The 24,507-nt window shown below is 38.8% G+C and overlaps 2 protein-coding genes across 2 annotated transcripts; both read left to right on the forward strand.

Moving 5' to 3' along the window:
• Nucleotides 1-18,613: 18,613 nt before the first annotated feature.
• LOC149768490 (uncharacterized) lies at nt 18,614-19,922 on the forward strand. The gene is made up of 4 exons (XM_089928881.1): nt 18,614-18,892; nt 19,230-19,307; nt 19,393-19,880; nt 19,916-19,922. Exons 1-4 carry the CDS (start codon nt 18,848-18,850, stop codon nt 19,920-19,922), a joined length of 618 nt encoding a protein of 205 aa, XP_089785007.1. The 5' UTR covers nt 18,614-18,847.
• Nucleotides 19,922-22,627, forward strand: LOC148702477 (uncharacterized). The gene is made up of 4 exons (XM_089930429.1): nt 19,922-20,564; nt 20,637-21,363; nt 21,645-22,118; nt 22,221-22,627. Exons 1-4 carry the CDS (start codon nt 20,032-20,034, stop codon nt 22,386-22,388), a joined length of 1,902 nt encoding a protein of 633 aa, XP_089786555.1. The 5' UTR covers nt 19,922-20,031; the 3' UTR covers nt 22,389-22,627.
• The last annotated feature ends 1,880 nt before the right edge of the window (nt 22,628-24,507 follow it).

Consider the following 24,507-nt stretch of genomic DNA (forward strand, 5'->3'; position numbering starts at 1 on the left):
TAAAATTTCTATCAATCAAATGGCTGGAGTGTAAGTCTCTCATTTTTATAGTCATTTCAGAGTCCAATTTTTTCCAATCAAATATTTCTTAAATTTATCCTTGTGTAGAATGTGACCATCTATTTTCATACCGAATCAATGATTTAGCTTGCTCAAAGCATATGCATATAACAGCTATTAACATAGTGCACAAATTGGGGATATTCATCTGAAGTTAAGAAATAAGTTATTTTTCTATTGGTAAAAACTTGCGTCTAAGACAAAATAGGGGGTTTTTCAAATATCTCTGATAAAATTTTGTTGAAAAGGTGTCGCAGGCGAGCCACGAACCATTGCTTTTAAGTAACATCACGCATAAGACGGAGAGACGTTGGAGGCCAAAAATCCCGGAACAAGTTTCTCCATCTGATTGAGTAAACTGCTGATCATAAATTCATGTCAATCCGTCAAAAAAATAAATAAACAAATAAAAAAGCTTGGAATAAGTAACAGACAATGGCTTGGTTTCGAGCTATAAGCACGCCAAGGTAGGGACCCACGCTTTAGTTATGTTCTCGCTGAGAAAGCAACCGGTAGACGGCAAGGGAAGCTAACTTATATTATCGCACTTGTAGATATCCCCCGATATAGTTTTGGCGCAAAAAAAAGAGAGGAAAGAAATAGAAAGCTCGAAAAGATGATGGCTACAATAATAAACCAAGCCGGCCAACCAACCACCATGAAAAAATGCCGGCATCTTGAGGTGAAAGATTCAGGTGGAATATGTGGGCTCTCGTCCAGGGGCAGCTCAATACATTTTGGGGCCTTAGACGAATCCAATGAACAAGGCCTCTTTTTTTTAATAATAATTTTTTAATAAATATAAAATACTTAAAAAAATATAAAAATAGATAGCTATCAAGTACACTATTTCAACAAAGATACATGAATCTAACTAAGATAGACAAGAAGCCTTTTCAATTTAATATAATTCTTGAATGGAAGCACGTAAAAGTAATTACTCTAAATGAAGGGCCATGAAACTGATTAAATAACTGAGATAATACTTGGCAATACTGTTTACCATGTCAAGCAAGAGCCCAATAGGAAAAGGTCATCCCATGGCACTTTATGGTCAAGATAAAGAAAAGAATTTGTCCATAAAGGAACCTCTCTATAAGAAAAAGTAGGGTCATTATGGAAAATTCGCTCCATCTAATTAATAAAAGTCCCATCCCACCATCTCCCCTTCAAGTGAGTACCCAAGCGGCAATTGCAACATCACAGCACAGCAGCCATTCAACCCCCTCCCCCCTTTTCTCTCTCTACCAGCCAAGAGGGGAGAAGAAACCGAGAGGAGAAAACTAAAAGAATCTCCACCCTCCAAGAAGTCCATCTCCAATCCCCCTATGTTTCTTCCGGATGGCCTAGCTGGATCAGGAGTAATGTGAGGGAAGCAAAACCAAGACCAAAACCAAAAAAGAGAAGGGATGAAAGATAAGAGTGGCTTCAGGCGTCTATCAAGCCAACCAAATCCCTCCTCTCTCTCTCTCTCTCTCTCTCCCCACCCAAAACAAAACTACTGTCCCCAACTTCTCAAATTGCCCCTCTGCGGGCCAGGAAACTCTTTACCTCCCTTCCATCAAGGGGGAAGACTCGTAGCCAGCTCCAGATCCTGTTTTATATGGAGCCTTTGCTTCCTTTTGGTCAGCCTCCCAAGGGCCTTCCATTGGCCCGGGGCCTTAGGCGACCGCCTTGGTCGCCTAGGGCTCGGGCCAGTCCTGCTCTCATCTTGCTTATACTAGGGAACATACAGTATTCTTCACTTGGGAGCCTCCACTTTTGAGCTTCCTTAAGGTTAATTTTGATGGATCCAACTCGGACGGAGATATAAAGAAAGGTGTGGATTTTGTCATCAGGGATCCGACTAGCAGGCGGCTGCCAGTTATTTGACATCTCGGTCCCTAGCGTGGAGCTGAGGGCTATCTGAGAGGGCCTTCGTCACGTGCGATGAGTGCTACGGGCCAACTCAATCATCTTGGAAGGTGACTTGGCCACGATGATTAGTTGTATCCAGGAGGCCTGAGAGGTGGTGGCATGGGCCATCCCTTACTCTGAGATATGGTTAGGGATGGAGGGGCCTTTCAGGCTAAGCATGTATTTAGAGAGGCTAATGAGGCTGCGGACTGGATAGCTGCCTACGTGGCCAATCATTCCGGAAGTACCATGTAGGCTGAGAAGGAGGAGTTGCCTCGAGCACTCCGCGATCTTCTGTTTTCTAATTTTATTGGGTGTATTCGTACACTTACTATATGAAATACCTGTTTTAGCTATAAAAAAAAAAAAGATTCAGATGGAAATACATGCTAGTATGTTCTCGCTCCATATTGCTTTAAATCATCCTGTTTTGTCTATGGAGAAAGATTTTTCCTGAAACATGCCAAAATCTAATGCTGTTTTTGGTTCCCAAGCTCGCAACGCTCTGGCATTTGGTAATCTTACTTGATAGCACACATCACTGTTAATACATGCGTCAACAAAAGAGAAAAAGAACTTACATGGAAGGAAGTTGAATTATTCGCAGCTTTGATGACTGTTCTCCTCTTTACAAGAACGCTAGTAATATCTACCTCTAGATTCTCTACCATGTTCATACTGTTCCATGACACACGTTGAAAAATTTTAATGTAAATTTTGAAAGTGATCCTAAAATTTAGATCAAACAGTTTAAAGAAATCTTAGGCAAACAAATCTTAAGCATAAACCACATAAGTTTTTGAACTACCAGAAGAAAAGACAACTGCAACAGGGCAGAGGATTTTTTTTTCCTCTCTCTCTCTCTCTAGCCCACTTTGTGGCAAGTTTTTTTTTTTTTTGGGTGCAATAAAGGAGGGGGGAGAGAAGAGAATTAGCCCCACCCGTATAGCTGTTGAAAAAAAAAAAAACTTAAATGCGCACGCGGCCAAAATCTCGGGCCGCGTGCGCGTTTGAGAAAAGGTAAGGCCCAGCGGGCGTTACGCATTTGAAAACGGACGCGTTTGAAAACGCGTCCGCAAATGACCAAACGGCCCCTGTAAAAATCCCTATTTAAACCCCTTGATTTCATCTCTTTCGAAGCACGAAAAATTTCAGAAAAATAGTGAAAAAATTCTGAAAAAATTCTTCTCCCTCTTAGCCACTTCCAAATTTTATTTTTACATTTTTATTCAGTTTATTTAGTTCTTTTCATTCCGTTCTTTGCTGGATCTGCAAGTTCGATCGGGTTCGCTTTGACTTCTTCCGAGACGTGCCGAAGAAGAAGTTGTAGGGTCGTCGTATCTCCGAGAAGGATTGCCGGGTGACCCGTACGTGGGGGCAAATACTTCTTTGGGACAGCGTCTACGCGCTTCGACCTGCCTTCAATCAGGCTACTTTCTTCTACTTTTATTTTTAATTTAATATTAGTAGATTTGTAGGATTTGAAATTCTATAATATAAATTTATTAAATGCATAGATTTATTTTGTGCTAGAATAGATTTATTTTGCATTAAAATAGAATTATTTGGATGCCGAATGATATGCATGTATATTATTCCCTTTAAGATTTTCCATTAATTGAATTAATAGAATTATTGTTTATTTATATGATATATTGCTAACAATCCAAAGAAGTATTTGCTTTTGTTAGTAATATATAATTAATTAAATTTTTTTTATTACAATTGTGGCATATTAGATTTTAATTGCAATAATTGTTTTTGCTAGCACATCATTAATAATAAATTATTCTAAAGAGGTAATAATTTGGTTAACCTCCAAGAGGTTTATTATACCTCCATTTGGACTCCTCAAGGAGTAATTTCCAGATCCCATTCAAACGGAAAATTCGGAAATTGGTTGATACATAATAATTAATCTATTGAATTGACCTATTAGATCTCAATCAATTATTTTAATAAAGAAATAAATCTTTTAATTCATTGAATTGACTTATTAGATCTCAATCAATTATTCTAATAAAGAAATAAATCTTTTAATTCATTGAATTGACATCTTAATTACATAATTGATTTGCTACAAAATTAGTAATTAATTATTCTAATAAGAAAATAAATCAATTCTAATATATATAATTTATTGAATTGATAAATTAGATTTCAATTACAATAATTGTTTTGCTAGAATTAAATTTAGTAATCAATCGTTACTAATTCGGAAAGGTCAAACGAAAAATTCAAAAATTAGTTAATTCGTTTAAATTTGCATTTAGGTTATTTTAAATATTGAATTTGTGTGATTTCTAGTGATTATATCCACTAACTAATAGTGTCTAAGAAAAGCTTGTCAAAAAGGCATACGTGCCTAAGAAAGGCTGGTACTTAAGTGAGCCTAGTGCTCCACCACCGATCTGGAGCTGATCTGGCTATTAGTTTTTTGAATATATCAATTAGACATCCAAAGTTCAATATAAATATTAGTGCAACCTTTTGACATAGATTTTTTGCCTTCAATCAGGTTTCTGTCACTATTCTGTAACCCTGATCCTATGGCCTCAAACACTAGTGACCATCTTAGTGCCAAACCTGAAAAATTTGATGGCCATAACTTTAGGAGGTGGCAGAATCAAATGCGGTTCTGGCTCACCACATTAGGGTTAATCTCAGCCATAGGTGAAAGTACGACCGAAGTTGATAATGGGTCCAACCCAACTACCTCTTCCAACACTGAACATTCTGCCTCCACTAGCACACCCTCTAGGACACCTGATGAGATAGATTATCATTGTATCCATAGAATTCTAGGTGCTCTTTCTGAGAGGCTGTATGATATCTATTACACAGCCAAGAGTGCCAAAGAACTCTGGGACACCCTAGATAGCAAATATGGTCTTGATGATGCTGGGGTAAAGAGGTTCAAGGCCTCCGATTTCAATAAGTTTAGGATGGTGGACTCAAAGCCTATGAATGACCAAATTCATGAATTTGAAACCCTGATCCACCAGCTTAGGGCTAATGGAACCAATTTGGATGAATCATTCCAGGTAGCCTGTCTGATAGATAAACTACCTACTTCCTGGTCTGATTTTGCCAAGACCCTGAGCCATACCCAAGGAGTTCTCACCCTAACCCAAGTCTTAAACTCCATTAGGATTGAAGAGCAGCATAGGCTCAGAAATAATACCTCTACTGGACCCAAAAATAATGCATATAATGTAGAAGCTCCTCCTAAGAAAAATCAGAACCGACCCTTCCGTAAGAATTTCAAGAAGAAACCCTACAACCCTAGAAACCCTAACCACCACTACAATGGGAAGCCTATTCAATCCCAGGAGCAGAAGAAGAAAAAAGAGGAAGGTGGTGCTCGTTTCTGTTATGTGTGTGGTCGGACCAACCATTTGTCTCCCCAGTGCTTCTATAAGAAAACTGCACCTCTTCAATCTAAGAAGAAGGGTCCACACACATCCAGTGCTCAAGTCAACATGGTGACTTCCGGCGCTGGCTCCTCTGAGACAGCTTTCAGGTCTGTTTCCTTCACTCCTGAAGTTAACATGACTTTACAAGCACTTGATTGGTGGATTGATACCGGAGCTGGTATTCATATTTGTTCGGATCGCTCCTGGTTTTCTTCTTACCAGATCTCAAGTGGAGGAGCTGTGATCATGGCAAACAGCTCGGAGGCGCGTGTGTTAGGAGTAGGACGTGTGGACTTAAAGCTTACATCTGGAAAAGTCCTGTCCCTGCACGGCGTCCAACATGTTCCAGTTGTTAGGAGAAATCTCATTAGTGGTTCCTTGCTTGTCCAGCAAGGCTTTCGTCTTGTTTTTGAGTCCAATAAGGTTGTAATTTCTCATGGTGTAATGTTTATTGGAAAAGGATTCCTTAGTGAAGGATTGTTCAAGTTGAATGTAATAGCTCCTTTAATAAATGAAAATCATTTGATTATGAATATAGAACCCCCTTCTATTTGGCATGGTAGATTAGGTCATGTAAATTATAATTCAATTAAGCAACTTATGAACCTAAATCTAATACCAAAAAGTGATCTTAAGAACCATGAGAAATGTCAAATTTGTGTAGAAGCTAAACTCCCTAGGAAGCCTTTTAAATCCGTTAATAGGGATTCAGATCTATTAGAGTTGATCCATAGTGATGTTTGTGACTCTGGTAGAACTTCTAGAGGAGGTAACAAATATTTTGTGACCTTCATAGATGATCTATCCAAATTCTGTTATATCTATCTAATTAAAACCAAGGATGAGGTGCTCAGCAAATTTAAAATATTTAAGATCGAAGCTGAGAACCAACAAGAAAAGAAAATTAAAATTCTGAGATCAGATCGGGGAGGTGAATATACATCCAATGATATAACTCAATTTTGTGAAGATCATGGAATCATTCATGAAGTGACTGCACCCTATTCTCCCCAATCAAATGGAGTAGCAGAAAGGAAGAATAGGACTTTAATGGATATGGTGAACTCCATGCTTATAAGCTCAGGAGTGCCAGAAAATTTGTGGGGGGAAGCTCTTGTTTCAGCCTGTTATATCCTTAATAGGATTCCCTCTAAAAATAATGATCTAACACCATATGAAGTTTGGAAACATAGAAAACCTAATCTTAGCTATTTGAAAGTGTGGGGGTGCTCGGCAAAAGTTAAAATACCTGATTTTAAGAGAAAGAAAATAGGGCCTAAAACAGTGGATGCCATATTCATAGGTTATGCAGCCAATAGTAATGCCAATAGATTTCTAGTGATAAATTCAGAAGAAAGTGATATTAGTAACAACACCATCATAGAAGCCAGAGATGCAACATATTTTGAAGGCACCTTTCCACTTAAGACTAGAGTAGATAGTGGTATAGCTAGTAGCTCTAGTAAAATAAGGACAAGTGAAGTAGAAGTAGAAGCAGATCCTAGAAGGAGTAAGAGATCCAGGGTAGAGAAAACATTTGGAGATGACTTCTATACTTTTCTTATAGAGGACTCTCCAACTACCTTTGAGGACGCAATGAAATCCTTGGATTCACCTTTTTGGAGAGAAGCTGTGGATAATGAGATGCAGTCAATTATCCAAAATCATACTTGGGAATTGACTGATCTTCCTCCTGGTTGTAAAACTATAGGGTGCAAATGGATCTTTAAGAAGAAACTTAGGCCTGATGGCTCTGTAGATAAATTTAAGGCTAGATTAGTTGCCAAGGGCTTTACTCAGAGACCTGGGGTAGATTTCTTTGATGTTTATGCACCTGTAGCTAGGATTACTACTATTAGAGTCCTTATAGCATTAGCCTCCATTCATAAATTAGTGATTCATCAGATGGATGTTAAGACAGCTTTTCTAAATGGAGACTTAAATGAAGAAATTTATATGGACCAGCCAGAGGGATTTAAAATTCCAGGCCAAGAAAATAAAGTTTGCAGACTAGTCAGATCTCTTTATGGTCTTAAACAAGCACCCAAGCAATGGCACTTGAAATTTGATGAAACCATACTGACATTTGGATTTGAAATCAATAGTACAGACGAATGTGTATACCACAAGAGAGTTGGACACAAATTTGTGATCTTGTGCCTCTATGTAGATGATATACTGATCTTTGGGACAGATCTTCAGATAATTGATGAAGTAAAACAATTCTTAACTCATAAGTTTGATATGAAAGACTTGGGACAAGCTGACTTAATTTTAAATACCAAAATAATTAGAAGTGCAAAAAGTATTGAGTTATCCCAAAGTCATTATGTTGACAAGATACTTAATAAATTTAATTATTCCGATTGTCAGCCTGTCTCTACTCCATTTGATCCCTCTACTCATCTTAAGAAGAACTTAGGAACTCCTGTCCTTCAAAGCCTATATGCTCAAATCATAGGCTCACTAGGATTCCTAACAAACTACACCAGGCCAGACATAGCATATGCTGTAAATAGACTTAGTAGATATACTATTAATCCAAATAGAGATCACTGGACAGCATTAGAGAGAATTCTTAGGTATCTTAAGGGTACCAAGTCCTATAGTTTGCACTTTAGTGGGTTTCCTGCTGTTCTAGAAGGCTATAGTGATGCCAACTGGATCAGCGATACCTTAGATGTTAAATCCACCACAGGATACGTCTTTCTCCTAGGAGGTGCTGCTGTGTCTTGGAAATCCACCAAACAAACCTTAATATCTAGGAGTACCATGGAGTCTGAACTGATAGCTTTAGACAGTACTAGTACTGAGGCTGAGTGGCTCAGAGATCTACTAATAGACCTTCCTGTAGATGAGTCACCTTTACCACCTGTCTCCTTACATTGTGACTGTAAATCTGCAATAGATAAGTGCAACCAAGAAAATGCCAATGTAAAAATGAACAGGCACTTAAAAGTGCGTCATAAATCATTAAGATATAAATTGAAAAATAATGTTGTTGCCTTAAATTTTGTTAAATCAGAAAATAACTTGGCTGATCAGCTTACTAAAGGCTTGTCTAGAACAGTAGTTCTAGAGTCGTCGAGGGGGATGGGGCTTAGCCCATAAAGATAGATCACCACGGTGGGAACCCAACCTTAAAAGGTTCAATGGGTAGAAACAAACCGGAGTGTGACTAAGAGGAGCACTATTTCATATTTTCCTCATCCCTATGGCGCTAGTGCTCATAAAAGCAAGCGGTAGGATGAGTTCGTTTGTATAACTCTTAATGAGTCCGAGACCCAAGAGGCAGGAGCTTCCTTATTAGGACTCACCTATATGTGCAGTCGTGAGGCCGCGATTATGGAAAATGGGCGATTCCCTAAAAAGCACATGATAGATATCTGCGCATGGCCATAACAGCGCAACCCGCTTAGAACCCAGATCGGGCTATATTATGTGTGTTGTTGATTTAATCTGAGCCATGGACCGAGGTTCAAGGTTAAGACCACCTTGGCTCCACAGATGTAATCAATTGTCACTAAGTGAAGGTTCAAACCGAAAGGTACCTACACCTATTACATAATATAAGATATCCAGCATTTTATTTTGATTTTAAAATTATTTAAGTTTTTTTTTTTTGGGGGATTGTTGAAAAAAAAAAAACTTAAATGCGCACGCGGCCAAAATCTCGGGCCGCGTGCGCGTTTGAGAAAAGGTAACGCCCAGCGGGCGTTACGCATTTGAAAACGGACGCGTTTGAAAACGCGTCCGCAAATGACCAAACGGCCCCTGTAAAAACCCCTATTTAAACCCCTTGATTTCATCTCTTTGGAAGCACGAAAAATTTCAAAAAAATAGTGGAAAAATTCTGAAAAAATTCTTCTCCCTCTTAGCCACTTCCAAATTTTATTTTTACATTTTTATTCAGTTTATTTAGTTCTTTTCATTCCGTTCTTTGCTGGATCTGCAAGTTCGATCGGGTTCGCTTTGACTTCTTCCGAGACGTGCCGAAGAAGAAGTTGTAGGGTCGTCGTATCTCCGAGAAGGATTGCCGGGTGACCCGTACGTGGGGGCAAATACTTCTTTGGGACAGCGTCTACGCGCTTCGACCTGCCTTCAATCAGGCTACTTTCTTCTACTTTTATTTTTAATTTAATATTAGTAGATTTGTAGGATTTGAAATTCTATAATATAAATTTATTAAATGCATAGATTTATTTTGTGCTAGAATAGATTTATTTTGCATTAAAATAGAATTATTTGGATGCCGAATGATATGCATGTATATTATTCCCTTTAAGATTTTCCATTAATTGAATTAATAGAATTATTGTTTATTTATATGATATATTGCTAACAATAGCAACTCTACTCGGCCCCCTTCCACCAAAAAATATTCGATGCATGTAGAAAGTTTTTCATACCCTCTCCACCAGCACGGAAAAATCCACATGTGAGTACATCACGCCTGCACCACCTCAGTACTAGAGGACCAGTACTGCTTCCAACAGACAAACCAGGTGGAGAACATCCGACCCCGCATTTAATCGGCGCCCGCATATTTCGAATCTGGGTCACTTCGTTGGACACAAAGCTTTATTCCAAGATGAGTTTTCAAAGTCCCCAGCTTTCTGAGGCGGATATCCAGCATTAGAATTTTTTTTTGTTTTTGTTTTTGTTTCCATGAGGTAGTTTTCAGGAATTATTGAGCACTCGATAGGATTTAATCTCAAGTGGCATCGGTGCATGCAGTGGTGCAATATGGTGCGAAAGTACAGAATTCTATTGGTATAGTGGTCCAGGTAGGGACATAACTTGCATGTTCCCGCACCTTCCACCCAGTCTCACGTTAGATTTCGTCTTGCCGAGTTTTAAGTAGTGGGACAAAGTGGCAGGCACGTAGCTTTCCATGGGACGCAATACATGACAGCCCAGCTATTACTTTGTTGGTGCCTCTTGATTTATGCACAAGATGACAACTGCCTGAAGTTTTGTACATGCTACCCGCAAGATTCATGTCAAAATATGGTAGATGTATTGCTATGGATGAAATTTATTTCTTTTGGGTCGGTTCCCTACTTTTAACATGCTCTCAGTTAAAAATAAGACTATGAATTTTGTTTTTGAAAGAATAGTATGGGTGCTGGTGAATGATGCGCTCACTACTATTAATTGAGGTTTCATATATTTACATAGAAGCTAACAGTGCTGTTGATTGGATATCATTATGTAGCGAACCATATAGGATCTGTATTATAGGTTTTCTCGACTGATCTTTTTGTTTAGTTTTTTATTACTTGATTAACTTAAATCATCCAATTTACCTTAAAAAAAAAGATAATAGTGTGAATTTTGTTAGTATTAATTGTAAAATAAAAATAATCAAATCCTTTCTTTTGTATTCTAGAGAGGTTCTTTGCAATAGACCGACTATTTTTAAGTCTGCACTTATGGCCCTTTTATGTATTGCACAGCGATTCATGGTTAAATATGTCTTACATCGTAGATGAATAATTAGATTGTATTTAACAACCTTTTGGCAAATTTTAGGTATTGAAATTCACCTTGAAGGGATGGAAATAAAGAAATGGAAAAAATATGACCCAGAGGGATAAAAAACGATAAAGACAATAGAAGATCAAGGGGCAGTTAAAGTTATTTTATAGCATTTGGGTGCTTAACTAGGTAATCTTATATCATGCACTCTCCGAGGAGCATCGAAGTGCTGCCTAAGGTAGTGTTTGAAAACACAATCTTAATAATTTCACCCTAAATTTGAAAAGTTTTAAAAAATGAAATCTGCTCTTTGCCCTTTTTTGTCATCAACTGAGTCTCCAATTTGATTTTTTGGTGGTCAATGAAGCAATAAAGTGAGGTCGGTGCTCTCTGGCCTACTCCATCCAACACCACTAAGTCTGTGGTTGAGAGAGAGGCATATTAGCCGGCCTTTATTAATGTAGGGAATAAATTTTCAATATTAGCATAGCTTCTTAATTTTTGAACTTGTTTGGTTCGAAAAAAAAAAATCTAACAAAAATATTTGGTTGAGTAATTGTTGTATATTTAGTTGACTATGAAAAGGTAACGCATTTTAGAGTTGCTGGTATTTAGTTGAGTACTTATTTTTTTAGCAAAATTATATAAAATATTTATTATATTTTTAATAAAGAGAAAAAATTACCATAGTTTATCTAAAAGCTTTAAAGTATATTTGATAAAAAAATTTCCAATTCGAATTGATGGGTGGGAATAGAACTTTCTCATATTTTACATAATTTTTTTCATAAAATATAAAAAGTATTTTATAAAAAAATATTTTATTTTTTTTTTATTTTTTATTTTTGAACAACTCCCTCGAACAACTTTTCTCTTTCCGACCCCAACCAACGAATTTAAATTCTAAAGCGATAAAATATACGTCCCGGAAGAGCCCGGAACCAGATCTCATCTCCTGGCGATGGTCAGGTGGTGGACGCGGCCAATTTTGGTGATGCGGACACGATATCATTCTTGGAATGCCCCCCCGCTGCACGACCATCCAAAAAAAAAAATATACGTCCCGACGTATCGCTTTTTGTCCGTTGGATTCACCAATCCACGTGAACGTCCAGCTCCGTGAGCCATCCCTCGCCGTCTTTCGAGCTTCAATGTGCGCAAAACCTCATGAATCATTAAGAAAAAAGATATTTGGTACCCATTGTGCGATACGTCAGCGGATTATTCTATATTTCCACATTTAGATACCATAACTTTTTTCCATACGCTGCTCTTTTTTTTTTTGCTTAAGAAAAAGTTTTTTTTTTTTTTTTTTTTTTTTGGGGGGGGGGGGGGGGGGGGGGGATGTGTGGGAGGGGAGGAAAGAACAAGCTCACCTCCGCGTAGCATAGAGCATTCAGTCTCCACAATTTAATTGACGCCCGCGCGTTTCGAACTCGGAAACGCTTGGTTAGAAGTAAGGTCCAATTTTATTGAGCTACTAGTTTAGTGGCATCCGCAGCTTATTGCCTATAGATCTTTCTATTGAGGAAAAAAAAAATATAAACAAGCATCTAAATAGATGTAAATTAAGAATATTTTTAACTTTTTCGTTCCAATAGCGATGCTTCCATTATTTTTTGATCTCGACACACTTTCTAATCCTAGATCTATTATTACTGAATTTTATTGTGTTCATCTTTCCCATCAACAATCTTAAATCTCTTTCTCCATCCAATCGAGACTCTAATCACACAACGAATTTTTCAAAATAGTAGTAGATTAGTTTTGAATATTTTAAAATTTAACCACTTTTACTCAAAATCTTTTACAATTCACACTTTTACTCAAAATCTTTTACAATTCACGTTTTTTTTTTTTTTGTGTGCGCGCGCTCTCTGTAACCTTTTTCATTACTCTTTATAATTAAGACAATGATTTGTTTGTAAAAAATAATGCTAACATATAAGAATCATCATTTATAGCAACAATGACAATCCTAGGGCTGCTTTAATAGAATAATGACATTATTAAAATGTTGCTTAGTTTTGGATAATATGTGGTTATAATCCATTATTTGTTGGGATACCCAACCTCCATGTCAATGTTTTTTTTTATTAAAATATATCCATGTTATTTATTGAAAATGGTTTGCTTAGTCAAGAGCATGGTATATATAAGTGTAGCTCGAGGAGGCTACATGCTCAACAAAGTTAAAAAAAAGAAAAGAATCAGAATCGGGGAGTATGAGTTTGATCATAAATATTTTTTGGGGAAAAATTTCATCAATAAATTTGACAATCCAAAAAGGTTATAATTTTGAGATACATAGCCCTCCCATATCATATGGCTTTGTACCAATATATATATATATATATATATATATATATATATATCGTATTGCTCTTTCTGCTCACATTCCTTGTCGATCCATCGCTAGTTAATTAATCAAAGGCATAACCCGATGTGATCATTAATTTAAGGTATAACTCATGAATAGAGGGTGGTCATTTCAAACAACTATATAGTCTTTGAATACAGTGTCACGGCCCCAACTCTTAAAACTCACAATATGAGAGCATGAACAACCACCACACACTTACAAAAAATCACCCTACAAGTATGTAGAGTATTCTACTTATCAATCAACCCAATATAATTCGGGAAATAATATATTCCATACACATACGGTGATGTTTATCAGAAATAATTAACTAGGATACTTATATCTCAAAATTTTAGTATTTAAACTATTTATACATAATCTATATACAACACATTAATATACCAACTGATTCGAGAAACTATATCTACCAACTACAAGTCAACCTTGCCTCTATATATATGGCCCAAAATATCGATATTCATACCCAAAATTTGATTCCTGAATCTGAAAAATATATGTGACGATGATGAGTTTCTTGACTTAGTAAGTAACAAATCTACTTTATAAAATTAAATCGAGCTAAATTATATATTGTAGCTTAATCAAATCATATAGACATGATATATAGGTAACTTTATGACAATAAATTTGGACAATATTCATATACTAATATGATACATTTCATCTTTTCAATATTATACACAAAATGAATGGATCACTGAAATTAGAGCAAGATTTTCTATATCTCAAGATTACACTATGCATGTATTCACATACTAATACACTAATCTATACACATACTTATACCCCAGGTATCCAATTTATAATTTATGCTCTACAGTCAATGACTACGGCCACATTTAACCTCTGCAGCATAGCTAACACCATGCGTACCCCCATGGCAGGGTCGCCGCCACATTTAACCTCTATGGTCTAGATTTTCGATTAGAACAATAATTACGCAATTGCACTTAATCTCTGCGGCTTAGGATATGCCATGCTTACCTCCTGGTAGGATCGCCACATATATCTCCTAGGTAGGGTCATGCCATGTTTACCTCCATAGCAGGGTTGCCATGCATATCCTGGTTGGGCACACAATTAAGTTCGATTCTATGCATGGTTATACTCAGAGTCAAGTAATATTATATATATAAATATATATAGACACACATAGATTCCATATTCATAACTTTTATGTTGTGACTGGGAGTTCTTTCACTAAACTTACATATTTGATCCATAATGACTTTTCAATTATATGGTTAGTTATAGAAATATAATGATAACTTAGATCTCATATAATCATAAATTTTCTATTCAACTCATTTGAAATCATGATAATAATTTACATAATTAATTCAGATAATAATATAAAGCATAAACGTTACTTACATCGCGAATGCCGAGAACTCAGATAATCCGCTGATGAAATTAGAGCTACATCCATACTTCAGCTAACCATCCCCAAACTACACACATGAAATTAGAGCTACATCCGTACCTCCAAAATAATTCTATTTTTTTTTAAAATTAAAATATTAATTTTCTAAAATTAGAACTATTATAATAGAAAAATAACTATTTTCATACCTATGCTCCCGGCTTAGTATGATAGGAGGCTGCACTGCATAGGCTTACAATTTTACAAGTGCAGCCCTCCTTTTTATTTTGGGGTAATTAATCACCGATCTATTTGTTGACCGGTCTCTAACGTTTAATCCCTGTTGACTGGTTGTTTAACAATCAGTCCAGCCATATTTCAATACTTTATTATGAGACAAAAATGCCCCCTACGGATATTTTAATCTCTGTTGCTTTATCTCCCATCCCACCAGAGAAGAGAAAGAAAAAAGGGGGTCGGGCCAGCCACGGTCGGCGTTGGCCATGGCCCGACCCCTCCCGAGCCCCTTCCCGCGGCTGCGTTGCTAAGAATGCCTCCGCCCTCGCCCCATGGTGGGGAGGCACCGAAGAAGAGTAAGAAGGGCGACGATGGCATCCTGCGGCCGTCGTCGGCCACAACCGCCCTCCTCCCACATCCACCGCAGCCCGGTCCCTTTCCGGTGCTGACGATCTCGCGGGAGGAGAAGAATTCTCCATGGGCCATCTGCGGCCGCCGCCGCCGGCAGCTTGGCCACCTTTCGTGGCCCCCTCCTGCATCCTCCACGGCTCGACCCTCTTCCGACGCCAGTGGCATTGCGGGAGGAGAAGAAGAAAGAAGAAGAAGGGAAGAAGAGAAGAAAAAAAAGAAAAAGAAAAGAAAGAAAAAGAAAAAAAAAGAAAAAAAGAAAAGAAGAAAAAAAGAAAAAGGAAAAATAAATAAATAAACACATACACACACACACACATATATATATATATATATATATATGAACGAAAAGAAGAAAAAAAGAAAAGAAAAAAGAAGAGAAGGAAAGAAAAAGAAGAAAAAGGAAAAAAAAGGAAGAAAAGGAAAGAAAAAGAAGAAAAAGGAAAGAAAAAGAAGAGAAGGAAAGAAAAAGAAGAAAAAGAAGAAAAGAAGAAGAAGGAAAGAAAAAGAAGAGAAGGAAAGAAAAGAAGAAAGAGGAAAGAAAAAGAAGAGAAGGAAAGAAGAAGAAGAAAAAGAAGAAAAGAAGAAAAAGGAAAGAAAAAGAAGAAAAGGAAAGAAAAAGGAAGAAAAAGAAGAAAAAGGAAAGAAAAAAAAGAAAAAAAAGGAGAAGAAAAAGGAAAGAAAAAGAAGAGAAGGAAAGAAAAAGAAGAGAAAGGAAAGAAAAAGAAGAAAGGAAAGAAAAAGAAGAAAACAAAAGAAAAAAAAGAAAAATAATGAGTGTGATAGTTAGGTTAGTAAGCTTGGTACAGAGGTAATATAGTATGGCACACATTTAAGTAAGCTTGCACACAATTAATCAATGTTTTAACACTGAATCTAGCCGGACATAGTTTTCTGTTTTGTTTACACAGTTTACCGTTCCCTGCACATAGATATAGTTTGTATGCACATAGTTAAGTTAAGCTATCTGATTTTGATAGAATGTTCCGAATCAATTACAACGACGTGGTAGATACTTAATATAGGTTGTTCTTATGAGTTAAGACTTACACCCTAGCATGGCGTATAGTCAATTAAGCTTGAAACACACTTAATTAATCCTGAAACATAGTTTTTCATTTTGTGCACACAGTTTACCGTTTTCTGTGCACAGGTATGGTTTCTCTGCACATAGTTAAGTTAAGCAATCTAATTTTTGTAGAATGTTTTGAATTAATTACAATGACGTGGTAGACACTTAATATAGGTTGTTCTTGTGAAACAAGTCTTACCTTAGCATGGTGCATAATCGATTAAACTTGTAATACACTTAATTAACGATGGCACATACTTAATTAACCCTGAAATACAGTTTTCTGTTCTGAGCACATAATTTACTGTTCCTGCATGCAGGTATGGTTTCTCTGCATACAGTTAAGTTAACCATGCTATATTACCTATGTACCAAGCTTACTAACCTAAATGCCACTCACTCATTATTTTCTTTTTTTCTTTTTTTCTTTTTTTTCTTTTCTTCTCTTCTTTTTCTTTCCTTCTCTTCTTTTTCTTTTCTTTTTATTCTTTTTCTTTCCTTTTCTTCCTTTTTTCCATTCTTTTCTTGATATTGATAGATACAGTGGAAGAAAAGACAAAAAAAAAAGAAGAAAAAGAAAGGAAAAAGAAGAAAAGAAAAAGGAAAGAAAAAAAAAGAGAAGGAAAGAAAAAGAAGGAAAGAAAAAAAAAGAAGAAAAAGGAAAGAGAAAAAAAGAAGAAAAAGGAAAGAAAAAGAAGATAAGAAAGAAAAGAAAAAAGGAAAGAAAAAAAAGGAAAGAAAAAGAAGAGAAGGAAAGAAAAAAAAAGGAAGAAAAAGAAGACAGTTAAGTATTCTCTGTACACAATTAAGTCTTCTCTGCACACAGACTTAATTGTGTTTAGAGAATACTTAACTGCGTATAAATAACACTTAACTGTGTGCATCACACAATTAAATCTTCTCTGCACACACTTAAATCTTCTCTGCATATAGTTAAGTATTCTCTGCATCACACAGTTAAGTATTTTATACATCACACAATTAAGTTAAATATTCTCTATACATAATTAGGTCTTCTATGCACACACTTAAATCTTCTCTGCACACAGTTAAGTGTTTTATGCATGACACAGTTAAGTATTCTTTTTCTTTCCTTTTTCTTCTTTGTTTTCCTTTTTTTCCTTTTTTTCACTTTTTTCCCCCCTTTTTTTCATTTTTCTTTTCTTTCCTTCTTTTTCTTTCTTTTTCTTTTTCTTTCCTTCTCTGCGCACAGTTAAGTATTCTCTATATACAATTAAGTTTTCTCTGCACACACTTAAATCTTATTTTTCTTTCTTTCTTCTATTTTTTTTCTCTTTTTTTTATTTTCTCCTCTCGTGAGGCCGGCGGCGCCAAAAGGGGGTCTTGCCATGGCGGCAGCAGGAGGGGGTCGGCCGCGGCCACTTTATTTATTTGTTTATTATTTTATTGCAATGTACTATATATTTATTTATTTATTCATTCATTCACACATATATATATATATATTTATTTATTTATTTATTTATTTATTTTTCTTTTCTTTCTTTTCTTTCTTATTTTCTTATTTTCTTTTTTACTTTTTTTATTTTCTTCTTTTTCTTTCCTTTTCTTTTTTTTTCTTTTCTTTTTTTTTCTTTTTTTTCTATTTTCTCCTCCCGTGAGGCCGGTGGCACCAGAAGGGGGTCAGACCGTGGCGGCTATGGGAGGGGATCCGGATGCGGCGGCTTTATTTATTTATAATTATTTTATTTTATTAAAATATATTATTTATTTATTTATTTATTTCTTCGTTCATTCAAATATATATATTGATGCATTTATTTATTTATTTATTTTTATTTTCTTTTCTTCTTTTTTCTTTTCTTTTTCTTCTCTTCTTCCCTCCTTTTTTTTTCTTTCTTCTCCTCCCACGAGCCAGCCGCGCCGGAAGAGGGCCGGGCCGTGACGGCCGCGGGAGGGGGCGGCCGGCCCGCGGAGAGCACCTCTTCTCCCGCGAGGCCAGCGACTCCGGAAAGGGGCCGGGCAGTGGCGGACGCGGGAGGAGGGTGGGCTGCGGCCGGCGACGGCCGTAGGATGGGGCTCGTGAGGGGGCAGGGGCATTCCTGGCGGTGCGGGAGGGGGCTTGGGAGGGGGCGGGGCCGGGGTCGGCGGCGGCCACAGGAGGGAGCTCCTGTGGAGGCGGGCCGTGGGCGGCGGCAGCTGCGTCTTTTTCTTCTTCTCCTTCTAAAATTGGGAGATCAGGAGGGCAGGGGCATTTTCGGCCTTTTTTTTAAAATAAAAGGGTCTCAAGGATTAGGAATTAAACGGGTAGTTCTAAATACACCCCCCCCGATTGCTCAGGACACCCCCCAAAAACCAAAAAAAAAATACCCAAACTAACCTTTAGTGTAATTACCATATTGCCCTTGAAATTTTCTCAGTACACCCCCCTTCCTCCTCCTCCATCTCCTCCTCCGTTTCGTTTTGAAAAGGAAAAAAAAAACCACCCCTCAAACCCCCCTTAAACCCCTCGATCCATTTACATCGTTTAGGCGATCTTTGAAGGAGATTTAAGCCCCATTCGAAGCATGGACAAGCAACTAGTGATTTGGGACGAAGAATCGGCCGCAAAGGTACGTGTTCCACCTTGTTTCGAAAGTTTTTTTTTTTCACGGTTCGTGCTCCGTTCGGCACTGGATCGCCGAACAAAAGGCTTCTGTTCGGCTGCATAGTGCCGAACAGAAGCCTTCTGTTCGGCAACGCTCTACCGAACAGAAGGCTTCTGTTCGGCTGCACAGTGCCGAACATAAGGCTTCTGTCCGGCACACTGCAGCCGAACAGAAGGCTTCTGTTCGGCACTCTGCAGCCGAACAGAAGCCTTCTCGTGCCAAATCGCGTGCCGTGCTGAATTTTGTGCCGAACAGATCCTCTGATTCATTAATTCTTGATAATAAATTATTTTATATGTAGGGCTATGCTACAACCGAATCTAGTATAATTGGATCAGAATTTGTACTGGATTACACAAGCGAATTTACAACTTACGAGGTATTATAATATATTGTGCAATTTTGTATTAGTTTAGCGAGCTATTTTTACAACTGTGTACTTACATAAATTGTTTAATGTATAGATCTTCAAGAGTAGAGAGGACTTGTGTAATTGGTGTCGTGAAGCTGGGAGGCGAAATGGTTTTGTTGTTGTAATCAAATCATCCGATGCAGGTACCATTTCTAAGAAACCCAGAATTACGTTAGGTTGTGAGAGGGGTGGGACGTACCGAACCACAAAAGAAAAGCGAATAAAGACTGCCTGTGGGACAAAGAAGTGTGGATGCCCTTTTGCATTAAGAGGAAAGAAATTGGATACTGCGGATGATTGGATATTACTGGTCGTATGTGGAGTGCACAATCATCCCGCTGCAGAGAATCTGGAGGGGCACTCATATGCAGGGAGATTATCTGAGCAGGAGACGGAATTGTTAGTGGATATGTCGAAGAGTTTGGTTCGTCCAAAGGACATATTATCCACATTGAAGGAAAGAGATGCCCTCAATGTTACGACTATCAAGACTATCTACAATGTACGTCAACGGTTTAAGGTTGCAGAGAAAGCCGGGAGGTCTGAAATGCAACATCTATTAGGTAAAGTATCAGAGGCTAAATATATTGAGTGGCATAGGAATTGTACTAATACGGATGTTGTGCATGACTTATTTTGGGCACACCCTGGCAGCATTGATTTGTTCCGTGCATTTCTCCGTGTGTTGATAATGGATTGCACGTACAAGACGAATAGGTATCGTCTTCCGCTCTTAGAGATTGTGGGGGTGACATCTACTGACATGACATTTTCAGTTGCTTTTGTATACTTAAATTCTGAGGGGGAAGAAAGCTATACTTGGGCATTAGAGAGATTGCGCAGTGTCATAGCTGATGATGTTTTGCCTGAGTTGATTGTTACAGATAGAGACTTGGCTTTGATGAATGCAATTCATAGAGTATTTCCTACTGCTAGACATTTATTATGTAGATGGCATATTAGTAGGAATGTTTTGGCCAAGTGCAAAAAAATTTTCGAATTGAAGGAGAAATGGGATAAATTTATTATGAGTTGGAATGTACTAGTGCTGTCCTCCACGGAAGACGAGTATAATGATCGCTGGAGTGCACTACAGAGAGAGTTCGGTACCTATCCAGATGCACTACAGTATGTGTCAGATACTTGGCTGAGCAAATACAAGGAAAGATTTGTTGCGGCGTGGACTGATACATGCAGGCACTACGGAAATGTGACGACAAATAGGTATCACAAATAAAGACTCATTTAAATTTAATTTGCCTCAATTCTTATATCTAACTTTCATTTGTTTACTAGGGTCGAGAGTGCACATGCAAAGCTCAAAAAGCAGCTTGGATCAAGCCAAGGAAGTTTCGAGTCATCTTGGACTAGAATACATGGATTGATTGAGTTGCAGCACAGCTCTGTTAAAGCCTCATTGGAGAAGAGTTTATTGGTAGTGCAGCACAACTTCAAGCCAGCTGAATTCAAAGAGTTGCGAGGTTTCATATCTATAAGTGCGTTAAATCATGTCCTCGCCCAATCGAAACGAGCCAATTCAGTTGGGTTTGATGATTCAAATTGTGGGTGCGCTATTCGACGCACACATGGTATACCATGTGCTCACCAGATTGCGCGGTACAGGGTGGAAGGTCGGCCCATTCCTCTCGACTGCATAGATCCTCATTGGAGGAAACTTGATATTCTGCCTACCCCCCCCGTGCAGCCAATTCAGTTGAGTTGTGATGCAGAGTTAGATTTGATTGCGCTACGATTCAAGAAGTTAGATGGGGCTTCTCAATTGCAGATGATCAAGAAGTTACGAGAGATTGCAAGTCCAGATAGTACACCTCTTTTAGAGCCTGCAAAACGGAAGACCGGTTCACGTGGGCGCGCTTCACTGAAGGTTGATACGTCTACTCGACGTGACCCGTCTGCGTTTGAGTTGGTTCTATCTGGACAGGATAGTTATTCACCTGGTGTTGAGAAAGTTACCATCCGCAATCCATCTACTCAGATTCAAAAGAGACGGCCCAAGCAAAAGGTAAGTACCAAATATTTATTTCCTTACAATAGGTATCACAACGTCTACGGGACGGTCCGTGCCGTGCCGGTATGTCATGTGCCGATACGGGACATGTCGGGACGTGCCGTGCCGAGATGTGCCGATACGGGACATGTCGGGACGTGCCGTGCCGAGATGTGCCGATACGGGATGTGCCGTGCCGAGATGTGCCGATACGGGATGTGCCGTGCCGAGATGTGCCGATACGGGACATGTTCTGCCATTGTTACATATTTTCTATCATTTGATATTATTTGCAGATTTTTCGTACTAGAGCCCAGTCACATACGCCCATTATCTATATTGATGCTATTCCTTCTGCCTTGAGACCATACATCCAGCATATCAAGGATGTAAAAGCTGATGGGAATTGCGGATTTAGGGCAATAGCTGACTTACTGGGATTTGGAGAAGATGACTGGGTGCGTGTTAGGAAGGATTTATTGCAAGAGTTGCAATGTCATTCGGACCACTATCGCACATTATATGGTGTGGAAGGGACGATTGCTGAGATCACTCATGCATTATCATATTATGATGATTGTCCACCATATGACAGATGGATGACTATGCCGGACATGGGTCATCTTATAGCATCCTGCTATAATGTTGTCCTATACCATCTCTCGTTGCAACAATGTCTGACCTTCCTACCTCTCCGTTCTGTGCCAGTACCTCTTCTATCCCGCAAAGATATCGCTATCGGATTCGTAAATGGAAATCATTTTGTTGAGGTACTACGTTCACAACACTTGCGAATATTTAATTTTGCTTATTTAATTTTGCTTATTTATAATTTTGTAGCTATTAATATTTTCTTATTTCTAATTTTGAAGGTGTTCTTGTTGCCGGGACATCCCGTTCCGCCAGTAGCGACCAACTGGCGAAAATATCATCTTCCTTGTGCTACCGGATGGGAAAATTCATATGAAGCACGGATTCAACAGTTCAAAGAGAGCATCTCACCTAATGTTATAATTAGCGAGACAGTAGAGTTAGATTGATTATTTATATATGTACAATTTTTGAAAGTTGTAAATTTTTTGGGGCTCTTAGAGTCATGTACTGTGAAACTCCATCATCAGCTGGGAATACATATGACGACTGTTGTTTCCGTTGAGATTTCAGATGTAAACAGAAACATACTTAAGAGCTGGTGGGAGCAAACAAATCAAACAGGGGAACTAATAGACCTTTCTGATGTACAAGAACTTAACGGTGACAAGCTTGAGCAGATGATTAACACATTTGTTGGAAAAGAGGGCTCTGTGATGTTCTTGGTTAAGAGGTTAATCGGCTGCCCTCTCCTTGCAAGGCCAGGTCTTGCCACTGGCACCCTCTTAGGCTTTGCTGCCTTTTTTGGAGGGGAACTTTGTCCAGGGTCAGCTTTGATTGGAACAACATTTGGAGGTACCTCAGGGGGAGGTGGAGGCAGAACATCAGTCGTATCAGATTCAGGGTCAAACCCCCCACGGGACTCCATCTCCTCAGGGGGAGGTGGAAGCAAGACAGTAGAGTTAGATTGATTGTTTATATATGTACAATTTTTGAAACTCCATCATCAATATAAATCAAAAAATATCTGTCTTCGCATTGTTAGATTGATTGTTATGTGCACTGTTATATTTATGTAAAATAGAACGGGCCAGGCTTTACAAAGATTACACGTAAATGTACCAAAAATATATATTTTTCATTAATATCAAAGGCTTTACAAAGATTACAAAGGCTCCATCATCAATCCCTATGACGCCATCGTCGACGCGTGTACTGCTGTACGTCCGAATGAGAGGGTCCTGGATCCAAATGAGAGGGTGCTGTACTCGGGCCAGGCTCATCACCCAGAAGTACCTGATGCATCTGAGAAATAGCATCATATAGGTGCCCGGCACCTAGTGACGTAGCCTCTGAGGGACCCATCCGTACAATGTCGGTACTGATACCGAGTGCAGCTGCATTACGCCGCCGGTGCATGTCAGCATCATCATGACCTCCCCTAGCTCCAGAATGAGTACTCGAGCGCAGATGAGGAGGCTGAACTGCAACGTGCGTGATACGGAGATACCACTCCATGTATCCCGGTACGCTGTCTGATGGCCGGGTAACTGGGTGGCTCCTGCTCGCCTGGCTCAGCACGTGGTCCTCCCACCGCTCCCAAAGCTGATCCATATAGGAGTAATGTATTCGGTACGAGCCTGCTGTGGAACCTCTGTTGGCTCGCGTAGGGGCTAGTGGCGCTCGAGGGATGGTCTGAATACGACCAAACTGTCTAAGAACCCTTTCTGGATGATAGGGTTCTACGATATCAAGGCACTTGATGGAGCCACTAAAAAATGCGACGGGTATATATGGGCGATCTCCCCGAAGCCGATGATGGGGATCCCAAATAACCTGTAAAACAAAAGGTCCATTTCAGTTTTATACTATATCGCATATTAAATGTACTGACAAACACAAGCAAATGGTAATATGATACGTACCTCATCGATGCTCAAAAGGTCCAATGACTCACGTAGAACCACTAAATGGTCCATCGTGGTACGGGATGGAGTACCGGGCATCCAGCGGTGCACGCGGGGACTGGCATCAGTATACTCGAGCGACGGGTGAGGACTGAGTGCTGAAAAATGCTCATAAATCCATGCCTGCAGAAGCGTCATATAACCACTGATCTGTCTCACTGATGACCTCGACGCAATCCCCAACTGCCGATACAAATATGCTAAGGCAGCTGTACCCCAGGCATATGTGCTCACCCTATCCAGATCCCGCAGTAAACACAGATACGCTATAGGCACCCTGGTCCCACTCTTATCAGCAAAGAGTGTGCAGCCTAACAAAAATAACAAATAGGCTCGTGCTGCACACTCTATCCTCTGCTGCCTGTCTCTATCAGATACAGAGTGAAACTGAGTCCTCAGCCACTCCATCCTCACAGACTGACCGCGCGATGACAGTACCTCCTGACGCGCGTCTCCAGCTGACACCCCCAACAACTCCACAAGTAGCTCCTCAGCATCCCGATCACTCATCCTCTCAGGAGAAACTGATACTGAGGAACCTGCGACAGGAATCCCTAAAATGGCGGATACATCATCCAACGTGATAGTGATCTCGCCAAAT

Source organism: Phoenix dactylifera, chromosome 1 (assembly GCF_051530095.1).
Source record: "Phoenix dactylifera cultivar Ajwa chromosome 1, Ajwa_hap1_PhDact_Kaust_v1.1, whole genome shotgun sequence".
NCBI classification, from domain to species: domain Eukaryota; kingdom Viridiplantae; phylum Streptophyta; class Magnoliopsida; order Arecales; family Arecaceae; genus Phoenix; species Phoenix dactylifera.

Bases quoted from the DNA above. Each gene is read 5' to 3' on its own strand.
- LOC149768490 (XM_089928881.1), top strand. From the start codon at position 18,848: ATGGACAAGCAACTAGTGATTTGGGACGAAGAATCGGCCGCAAAG. The intron at 18,893-19,229 runs GTACGTGTTCCA...TTTTATATGTAG, and splicing joins ACGAAGAATCGGCCGCAAAG to GGCTATGCTACAACCGAATC. The intron at 19,308-19,392 runs GTATTATAATAT...TTTAATGTATAG, and splicing joins GCGAATTTACAACTTACGAG to ATCTTCAAGAGTAGAGAGGA.
- LOC148702477 (XM_089930429.1), top strand. From the start codon at position 20,032: ATGGATTGCACGTACAAGACGAATAGGTATCGTCTTCCGCTCTTAGAG. The intron at 21,364-21,644 runs GTAAGTACCAAA...TATTATTTGCAG, and splicing joins AGAGACGGCCCAAGCAAAAG to ATTTTTCGTACTAGAGCCCA. The intron at 22,119-22,220 runs GTACTACGTTCA...CTAATTTTGAAG, and splicing joins ATGGAAATCATTTTGTTGAG to GTGTTCTTGTTGCCGGGACA.